At 35.8% G+C, this 10,978-nt stretch overlaps 1 protein-coding gene and 1 long non-coding RNA gene across 2 annotated transcripts; both read right to left on the bottom strand.

Annotated features, from left to right (window-relative positions):
- Positions 1-288: 288 nt before the first annotated feature.
- Positions 289-985, bottom strand: LOC122139905. The gene is made up of 3 exons (XR_006156636.1): positions 747-985; positions 523-652; positions 289-357 (listed from the first exon to the last, which is right to left on the bottom strand). It is a non-coding gene; the product is annotated as an uncharacterized LOC122139905 (long non-coding RNA).
- Positions 986-9,023: 8,038 nt separating this feature from the next.
- LOC109096333 (putative gustatory receptor clone PTE03) lies at positions 9,024-9,956 on the bottom strand. The gene has a single exon (XM_042740251.1). The coding sequence runs from the start codon at positions 9,939-9,941 to the stop codon at positions 9,024-9,026; it is 918 nt and encodes a 305-aa protein (XP_042596185.1). The 5' UTR covers positions 9,942-9,956.
- Between the last annotated feature and the right edge of the window lie 1,022 nt (positions 9,957-10,978).

Here is a 10,978-nt window from a genome sequence, read left to right as displayed (position 1 = left end):
GAAAATGGTTCTACTCTTGAGGATGGCAACAACCTTATAAATATTTTTAGAAAACAACAAAATACCTTTATATGTTCTGGATCATCTGATTCTTCTTTTGAAGTTCTATCCAAACCTGTATGAGCTGCTTTCTTATGTTGAACATAAAAGAGAAAAAAAAAAAAACTATGGAAGTCAGTAGGAGCCACCAACTGTTTGATTACAAGCAATCTTCAAAATATCTTCTTTACACAAAATTGACATGACACCTCAAGCCTTCTGGAGTCCAGTGACACGATCTCATCATCATCAGATGTGCCTTCCCTCTGCCATATTCAATAGAACTTGTATTGATAGTTTTGACAGGACGTGCCAAGCCTATGATTTTAATAAAGAGAAGTCACCAGCGGATCATAGTCTGGTGGCTCCAGAAGTGTAAGTGTACTACCAGACACTGCAAGGTAAGGCAAAGTCAGACAGTCCACATAACAAAATCTAAATACTTGATTGTTTTCCATGTGCAGTAGTACGGCAGTAATGTACCTTGTATGAAGAGGCCAGTCTCTCTTGCTGGGCCTTTATTCAACTCCAGGGCCAGCTCCTCTGCTGTGGTCAAGTCTTGGGTTGGAGGGCCACCCCCCGTGCCAGACATATGAGCCTTTTTTTTTCAATGCTAAAATCAACACAGACAATAAAATATGGCAGCAGACACTATTCATCAAATTTAATTATTTATTTTATTTTTTTTCACACATCAAGTCACTTACCAGCCTGCAAAATGTTCTTGTACTTGCTGCCAGGTCCTTTTTTGGCCAGACGCGCTTGTTCTTTAAGAAGGATAGATAGATAAGAGAGATAAAATAAACGATTAGATAGATAAAAACAGAACAAATTATCAGATTAGATTAAATCAGTTAGATAGAAAACTAAACACCTAAATAAAAATAGATAAAAGAGACATGAGATAGATTAAATAGACAGATAAAATGAACAAAATAGATCAAATACTGTGGATACGCATAGTGGATAAGTGGGTAAGCCTGGCAGACAATAGCGGACCAACTGAATGCATAAGTAGCCTAGTCCAAATAACCAGTGCTCAACTGAAGCCATCATAATTACAATTCAAGGAGTTATTTGTCATTTCCCTAAATTAACAGTTGGACACCTTGCCTTAAATGTGACCAGTGGACATGCATGTTACTTATGCAAGCACACGTATGATTAATTGCAAACACTTATACACTATGCACATCTACAGTATTTGATTTATTTTGCTCATTTTATCTGTCTATTTAATCTATCGCATCTATCTCTTTTATCTATTTTTATTTAGGGTTTTTTTTTTCTATCTAATTGATTTTATCTAATTTATAATCTGAAATAAAACTTTGTCTTTGTTTTATTAAAGAAGCTGTATTTCCCTTTGTACATATTATATGTTTCACCTCTTCATATGTTTCCATTAGAAGCTGTTGCTCAGTTGGCGAGAAGTATGCCGTACGGGTTTTATCCATTTTTGCATCATTGATTCTGTGAACGATCCGATGGTCTGTTTCAGAATGCCGTGAACGTGCACTTATCCCAACTATCTACACTTGGCTTGACATAGCTGCACGCTCTCATCCTGGCTTAGCAAATGTGCAACAGACTAAGCCAGGATGTGCTGATTGAACTAGGTCAAGCCGCGCCTTTTCTGTTATCCTGGCTTTCTTAATTCTACTTTTGTGCAATACCCCTCTGGTCTGTAGTTCTCTAAAAGAGATGGGTTGAGGGTGGATTCCTTAAGTAGTGGAGTTATACGAGCCTGTCTAAATGATGAGGGGAAAACACCAGTGTGGAGTGATATGTAAATGTTGTGAGTGAGTGCAGGTACAACTGCAGGAGAAATGGCTTGAAGGAAATGACATGGAATAGGATCAAGCGGACAAGTAGTAGGATGATTATAAAGGATGAGTTTGGAGACTTCTGCCTCACAGAGTGAAGAGAAGGATGTGAATGAATGTATGTTTGCTGGTGAGATGTGCTTGACGGATTTTGGTGTGGAAAATTGTGCACTGATGTTTTTAATTTCATTAATGAAAAATGTGGCAAAGTTGTCAGCTATTAGAGTTGATGCAGGAGGGGGAGGAGGAGGACAAAGGAGCGAGGAAAATGTTTTAAAAAGCATGTGAGAGTTAGACGAATTGTTAATTTTGTTATGGTAGTTTGTCCTTTTAGCAGTGGAGACATTAAGCAGAGAACGAAGAGAGGAGTGAATGATACACATTAAGGTCAGTAGTATTTTTGGATTTGCGCTATACTCTTTCAGCAGCTCGAATCTTAGAACGATGTTTGCGTAGAACATCAGATAACCAAGGGGCAGAAGGGGTGGTACGGGCTGGCCTGGAAGACAAGGGGCAAACAGTGTCTAAACAAGATGTAAGAGTGGAGCAGAAAGTATCAGTAGCACTGTTAGCATCAAAAGATGCTAACAGTTTAGGGGAAGGAAGCAAAGATGAAACCATAGCAGATAGCCAGGAGGGTGAGAGTGAGCGTAGGTTACGTCGAAAGATGACATGTGGAGGGGTAAGTGATGTGTCAGGGACCGAGGTGTGCAGTGGAGTAACCAGCACATGATCAGTGGAGCAGTGTCATGTGTAAATAAGGTCCAGTTGGTTGCCTGATTTGTGAGTAGCAGTAGTTGACACTCTGTTGAGATAAAAAGAGGCAAGCAGAGTGTGGAAGTCTGCAGATAGAGGTTTATTTAGGTGGATGTTGAAGTCTCCAAGCATAACTAGGGGAGAACCATCCTCAGGAAAGGTTGAGAGCAGCACATCTAATTCATCCAAAAAGTTAACCATTAAAACAGTCTAAAAACAATGAAATAGAAATAAAAAAAGAATAACTTGGGAAACAGTGAAACAGACTTCTTAGGGCTGTATGAAATATTCTTTTCAGCTTTTCGGAGCTGGCAGACCCACCAAAAAAAAAAAAAAAAAAACAGAAGTAGTAAATAAAATTAATAAAACTTAAAAGTGAAAATTTCATCCGATGTCTTCTTTTAAATTTTGTGCTTTTATTTAAAAAATAAGTTTTTCTTTACAGCTTTTCTGAAGTCATTGCATTTAGAAACAAAGATGAAGTTCTCAAGGTGAATGCATACCTTGACTCTAGGGGTCTAAAAACTAAAAATCAAGTCAGGAATCTTGGTGTGATTCTGGAGACAGACCTAAGTTTCAGTAGTCATGTCAAAGCAGTAACTAAATCAACATACTATCATCTAAAATACATTGCAAGAATTAGATGTATTGTTTCCAGTCAAGACTTGGAGAACTTTGTTTATGCCTTTATCACCAGCAGGGTGGACTATTGTGATGAGCTGTGTCCCAAAGTTGAGTGTGCACACTTCGAAGGCCACGGACTCCGAAGTGCAGGCCTCCGAAGTGCATGAAGGGCCCTCCGAAGTGCATGAGATGATCTGCCTTTGCAGGATTTCCTAATTCCGCCACCAGGTGTTTCCGATTACCGCTCTGTCGCATAGCCACAGTGCGAAAGGAGAGCTGACGAGAGGACAATCCTGACAGGACAGGTGGAGCCAGAATTGCTCATTTTTGTTTTTATGTTTTACGTCATAATGGAGGAGACAGTGATGTACCTCATGCTTAGCCAAGACTGAGGCCAGGTAAGTTACACTGGTTTGCTGCGTCCTTTGTCGGATTACAACTTTAAATGCAGGTACTGGCATTTTTTTCAGATAAATAGTGTACATACCTTTACTTTTACTCTCAATACCTTAAGTATATTAGAGTATGCAAGATAATACTTTTACTTAAAGGATACTTCAGCCAAAAATGAAAATTCTGTAATCATTTACTCACCCTTAAGTTGCTCCAGGTTTGGAATTTTCATTTTTGGGTGAACTATCCCTTTAGCTAAGGTTTTAAATATGATTAGTAGTTTTCCCCAATATGGTATTGGTAGTTACTAAAAGTAGTTTACTAAAGTATCTCTGTATTTCTTATAATAATTACTGTATGTTGTCATAGCTCTAAACAATTTCTCTTTTCCTTCTTTTCCTAAATCAGACCAGACCCCTGTACTGCAGGATAAAGCTGAATATGCCAGCGCTGGACAGGTGTTTAATGGTTTTGGGCTAGCAGTGAGGCCCTGACAGTGCTGCTGGATCTTCTGAGAAGTGCCACAATCCAGACCCTGGTGTTTCTCTTCTGTCTGCCAGTAGTACATCATGTGCTGGCCATTCACCAAGAGATTCACCTCGTGAAGACCCAGAACACATGGAGGCAAGGGCTGGGCACAATCTGATGTTAAACCTAAACTATGTTGTAATAAGTGCTTTCAGTTATGTATAGAATAATTTGTTTTAATGTGTAAAAAAATATTTACAGGACAATTTTTTTTTTTTACATATATAAGAATGTTTTGTGAAAAAAAATTATAAGCTGCGTTAAAAAAATAATGTACATAAGTACTTCTCTTTTATTTACACGTGAATATGCAAAACAAAAATACAAAATGTACAGAAACTACTCAAGCTTATTTACAAAAAATATGCACACAAAAAATAATAATGTATACAACTTATGCATTTCATTTTTAACTTGCATCACAAAAATAAACTATAGAAATTAGGTTGTTTCATTGACAATGTGACATTTAAATAAAGATACTGAAAAACTGCACTGTAAAAAATGATTCACTTTATTTACTCAATAAAATTGTTTAAAATTGTATATCCTATATTATTAAGTAAATTTAACACATTAGAATTAATTCGAAATAATCAAATTAGATGCTTACAAGAAACCATTCAAAATGATTAGAAGAACATGAAAAAATTAAGTAAAATTTACACAAAAATATTGATTTCATTGAGAAAAAAAACACTATGCTAAAGAATACTATGTTATACATGCCAGGCCAGTAGTTGGCGATCATGAAACACCCTGTGAAAACATTATATGTATGCACATGACGTCAACTTTTTTACAAATTCACATTTTTGTTGCTTACATAGATATGATACAGGCATAATGTTCAGAAGTTTGTGTCTTCAGTCCCTCAAAACATAGTTATTGAAGACACCTAAAGTTCACAAACAGAATCACTGAAGGAGAAAAGGGTAAATTTATAGGGTTACCATTATAGTGGTCAGTGTTTGCTTTAGTTGGGCTCTTGACCCTTGACTCTTTAATATTACATTTTGTATGGTTTTTGTAACTGAATTATAACAGCTAGATATGCCAAGAGTAAAGCTGTTCAGGTGGTGTTGGTTATGATTTTACATAAATATTGTTTGGCCTGAGTGTTATAAATAGAGCCTGTTCTCTGAGTTAAATTATCATTCAATATAGCAGCCCCTGTAATTCAACAATAGAAGACCTGAAATCTCCTGTAAAATCCAGAGTTTAAGAATTCTGATTAAGAAAAAAAATTGTAGTGGGGAAGGGAAACCTTCTTTTAGACACACAGTGACATCAAGAACCCAGCGTATGAATCTCAAGAATGGTGACGAACAGCATATTCAGATTAACAGATGAACTGTCAGCATCACAAAACAAGCTACTAAAAATTGAATCAAAAATAAAAGAAAATATTAAGAATAAATCTTAAGACAATTAATCTCATAATTTATTCATGCCGCAAAGCATGATGGGAGCCATAAATGAGTTTTGATTGGTGGCACCCAGAATGCAGTGCAACATGCTTTTTGATGGTCACCATTGTTGAGGTTCTTTATTGGCTTGTCTAACTGCTGTATCACAATTACAGCAATCAACAAAATTGTTTAAAAGTTTAAGGGTCAAGAGCCCAACTAAAGCAAACACTGACCACCGTAATGGTAACCATGTAGATTGTAGATTATGCTCCTTCAGTGATTCTGTTTGTTAACATAAGGTGTCTTCAATAACTATGTTTTGGGGGCTTGAAAACACAAGCTGTTGAACACTATGCCTGTATCATCTCCATGTAAGCAACAAAAACATGAATTTGTGAACTACTTTTTTGCGCTGTGTTTCTTAATCGCTAACTACTGGCCTGGTATGCATAACATAGTATTACTTAGCATAGTGATTTGTTTTTCTTTCTCAAATAAATGTTTTTTGTTTTGTTTTGTTTAAACTTATTTATTTTGTGCTATTTGACTCATTTTGAATGGTTAATTTCTAAGCATCTCATTTGATTAATTCTAATGAATTCTTATGTGTTAAATTTAATTAATAATATTGCTTGTAATCTGTTGCCACAATTTCATTAAGTAAATATAGTGTATTATTTTTAACAGTTTACACCCAACTACACACACATTTCCTATCATGTATGCCTATGAAAGACGATCGAACCAATCAGAGTAGGTATAGGGCGGGTTAACATGTGCAATCCCGCCTCTATATGCAGGCTGCAGCCAGGTGCTTCTCGTTTTGTCCAACAAAACCAATATTTTTGTATACATTTTAGACTTATTTTTTTTCATGTTATTTTACTCGTTTTGAATGATTGCTTGTAAGCATCTCATTTGATTAATTCTAATTAATTCTAATGTGTTAAATTTAATTAATTATATTGCTTGTAATCTGTTGCCACAATTTTATTGAGTAAATATAGAGTATCACTTTTTACAGTGTGTAATGTACCCATTTTTTTCCCAGTTTTCTCTTGGCTAATGAAGAATGGCTAATAAATAATGTATTTGTTAAGCATTCTCTCAAGAAGAAAAAACTTGCGCTCTTCTCTCTCTCTCTCTGTCATCCTCTCTTGAGTTTGATGAGCAGCTCCCTGAGCAGCTCCACCAGCTTCCACTCACTCCCTCACCTGTCCCAGGACACTTAGCAAATAAACCATGCCTGTTAACAACAACAGCACATGCTCACTTTCTCCAGAATAGTACTAAAACAAGAGAAAATGGAAACACTTATGAAAAATATAAAGACAGGTTTGCAATTTTAACATTAGAAAATATGACACAGCAGGAAATGCATACAAAATATTGAAGTGCTTAATTTTGGTTAAAACATTTGTAGACATCTCTTACATGATAGCACTTCAAAAACACAACAAAGGGAAAGACCATTGCCTTATATAGTGGCTGTCTTATTGTTTGTGGGCCTTATGTGAAAAAGAAAAAAACCTGGCTTTTAACACTTTTGCTAGGTATTTGATTAAATTAACACACAATACTTACATTTCAATGTGAATTCCTCCACAGAACTCTCACCTGCCATGTTCTTTAAATATAAACACCGTTGTCATGTGCGCAAGTGATTCTGGGATATGGTAGGGTACGAAGTGTCCATAAGATGTACACTTAATTTTCCTGGGAAACAGAGGGCGCATTTGACATCGCTTTGAAATTCGTCAGCCTTCGTCACGCCACGGTGACGTATTCACACTTCAAATGCAAGTCTTCGGAGTGCACATTCTGACTTTGGGACAGCTTACGTCGTGACGCTGTGACGCAATCGCACTTTACATCTGCACTTCGGAATCCGCACACTTCAGTTTGGGACAGCTTTCGTCACGCCACTGTGACGCATTCGCACTTCAAATGCGCACACCGGAGTCCATGCACTTAACTTTGGGACACATCTATGGTCTCCTCACTGGCCTTCCCACGAAGACCATTAGACAGCTGCAGCTCATCCAGAACGCTGCTGCCAGAATTCTGACTAGAACCAGAAAATCTGAGCATATCACGCCCAGACAGCAACATAGTGTTGGCCCAGATCTGGCCAGCATGGATTTCACACAGGCCAGATGTGGGCCAGATCTGGGCCAACACTACAGTATGTTGCTGTCTGGGACACCAGTCCTTAGGTCCTTACACTGGCTTCCAGTTACATTTAGCATTAATTTTAAATTACTTTTACTCATTTATAAATCACTCAATGGCCTAGGACCTAAATACATAGCAGATATACTCACTAAATATATAAACCTAACAGATCACTCAGATCATTAGGATCGAGTCAGTTAGAAATACCAAGGGTTCACTTGCATAATATGTATGTTTATTTATTATGTATATATAAATATACACACACACACACTATACATTTTGAAAATATTTACATGTATATACAATTATATATTTATTGTCACAACTGGATAGGGAGGCACACAGTGGAAGATAATTTAAGAGCCTCTTTATTATCGAAAGCAGAGGGTTGAACCAAAACGGTAAGTGCAAACTCAAAACACTCAATGAAACTCATCAACTGTGAAATTACAGTCCTTATCTCAGTTCCTTCTGGGAATTCCTCCGGGACAGAACAAGACCAGTGCATGGCAATAGCAGCAAATGCATACAACCTTGAGACAAGCCAACAAGAGAATGAGGTGAGCGGCTAGATAAGGGGTATGGTAAATGGAATCAGGTGTCCGTAATTAGTAATTGGGTGATAGGGAACTGGTGTAGGTGGTTAGTTTGACTGGTGTAGCAGCTGTGGCTGGTGAATCTGTGACATTTATATTATTATATTTTATATTGTATATAAATATATTTATATATTTAATATACAATATATTTATATATTTAATATATAAACATAACCAATTTTTCTTAAATATATACATGCATGTGCTTGCATTTATATATACATAATATACACAGTACACACTCATTTAATATGAAAACAAAAACGTTTATTTTTATTTTGGATGTGATTAATCGTTTAACACCACTAATATATATATATATATATATATATATATATATATATATATATATATATATATATATGATATTAATTAATTAAATAATTGCATATATTAATTTTACAGGCAATGTCCGGTATCTGATATATTTGGTATCTGAGAGGTGACCGAGGGTCCGAACCATGCCATGAATCCAGTAACAGGCTAAATTAGAAATAAAATGCATAGTAAATATATAATTGTGGCAAAAATTTATAGGAAAATGCAAAGTCTCAAATTCACAGGTTCATAGTTCATAAAATGTTATTTACATCATGATAACATAATTTATACAATACAATCATACAATCATTGAACTTTGTTAACAATCGGTGCAGCACCTATTACAGCTATTTGCAAGCTTTTATAATCCATATAATTTTTTTGCGAATTTCAGGAAAATTGAAACCATAAACAAGAGGGTTCAGGATGGGTGGTACAATGAGAAACTCTAATGAAAGAATGATTGACAGCCCTATAGGGAGTTCTAAATGTGCAATCCGACTCAAAGTGACCTCGCAAAAAAGTGCTACTGAGAAATTTAAGAGGATCACTATGTGTGGAATACAAGTTTGATATGCTTTTCTCCTGAAATCTAGTGAGCTTTTTCTACAAATGATAAGAATTTTAACATAAGAGTATAATATAAAACTTAAAGGCATGATAACAGTTGTGGTCACTATGAAAAAGCCAAAAACATTATTAACAATAGTATTTGCACAAGAAAGCTTGATAATTTCCCAGTTGTGACAGTAAACCTTCCACAGTTTGTTACCACACACCGTGAGTCTGGCATTTAATATACCAGCAATTCCAACACAAAGCATCGGATAAATCCAACTTATAGATATTAAAACAGATAAAATCCTGGGGGTCATTATGTTGTTGTATTGTAATGGTTTACTGATTGCTACATACCGGTCAAATGCCATTAACATTAAGATTGTGTTTTCATTTGATGCATATGAATAAATGACAAAAGCCTGTAAGAGACATGCTGCACGGGAGACTGAGTGTGTATCAGACAGCAAGTCTGCCAGTAACCTTGGGAAAAAAGCAGCTGTTCCAAACACAGAGTTGACGGATAAACATGAAATCAGAATGTACATGGGCTGGTGCAATGTCCTTTCCAGAAAAATTGCAAGAATAATAAGGACATTAAAGAATACAATAGCACAATATAGAATAATTCCCAAACCAAAGATGGCATATCTTATGTACCCAATATTTTCAAACAACATCAAGTAAAAATACGTTCCATTTTCCATTTTCCATTAAGCAAAGAATGGATTCACTGACCTGAGGATGGGAAGAGATAAAGTTAATGTGATCTTTATGTATCTTAACAGTTTTGATGATTATCAGCTTTAGATAACCACAATGTTTTAAATGAAACATCATGTAAATATAAAGTACTGTATGAATTATTCAATCAGTTAAACTATATGCATGTGATTGCATTACCAGAAATACCTTCTGTGATATGATCTGAAATTACCATCACTTCATCTTCAAATAATGTGCGAATGTGCAGAGAATTAGCTCTACATGTGCTGTGGTTTAGAAGAACTAAGAGTCACCAGTACATGCTATTTTTTATAGTATAAAACATGTCTCTGGAGACCTCACTGCTGTGCTTGATTTGCATAAACAGCACAGACTCCTAGAATCCTTAAAATGGGTTGTGTGGCTCAGTGGGCAAAACTCTTGTAACTCAGAACTTACTGATTAAACTGCAAGCTATTGTTGTAAACAATTTGCTACAAAATACATATTTTTTACAAACTTACAAAATGCAAAGACTAACAAAAACTTGTGTTGGTTGAAAATGTGCAGTGTGGTGGGCAAACAATGAGGTCTGTGTGTACTTTTGGAAAGACATTTTATTGGAAATGAATTTCAACATAATATTTAAAGTGTCTGGGGGGGTATGGTACTCTTGGGTAGATTTGCAGACAAGGTTGCACTATTTTTGCTCAGTTGTATTTGTCTTTTAGATGGCACAGGTCATGTCTTAACACAGCTTTCGCCAGCAGGTGGTGACATTGATCTGGGTTTAATTTAGCAGTGGGTGGTGTATGCACACCACCTAATATTATGGTTATGATGTTAAATGATTTGTGCTTGAAATTATGTGGACATTCTCATTGTGATCAGTATTTACTTGATGTTGTGTCTCGATGTTAAATTAAGACATATGAAAAGTAAGTAGTTCCTTTTCCCAATGATTAATCATATGTTAGTTATAATTATGGCAGCACAATGTACATAATTTACCTGCTTTTGTAGATACCATATTACTGAT

The sequence above is a fragment of the Cyprinus carpio genome, chromosome B15, assembly GCF_018340385.1.
Source record: "Cyprinus carpio isolate SPL01 chromosome B15, ASM1834038v1, whole genome shotgun sequence".
In the NCBI taxonomy this organism is placed as follows: domain Eukaryota; kingdom Metazoa; phylum Chordata; class Actinopteri; order Cypriniformes; family Cyprinidae; genus Cyprinus; species Cyprinus carpio.
The sequence above is the reverse complement of the archived record's forward strand: the minus strand, read 5'-3'. Positions and strand labels throughout refer to the sequence as shown.

Coding starts and splice junctions, on each gene's coding strand:
- LOC109096333 (XM_042740251.1), bottom strand. CDS start 9,941: ATGGAAAATGGAACGTATTTTTACTTGATGTTGTTTGAAAATATTGGG.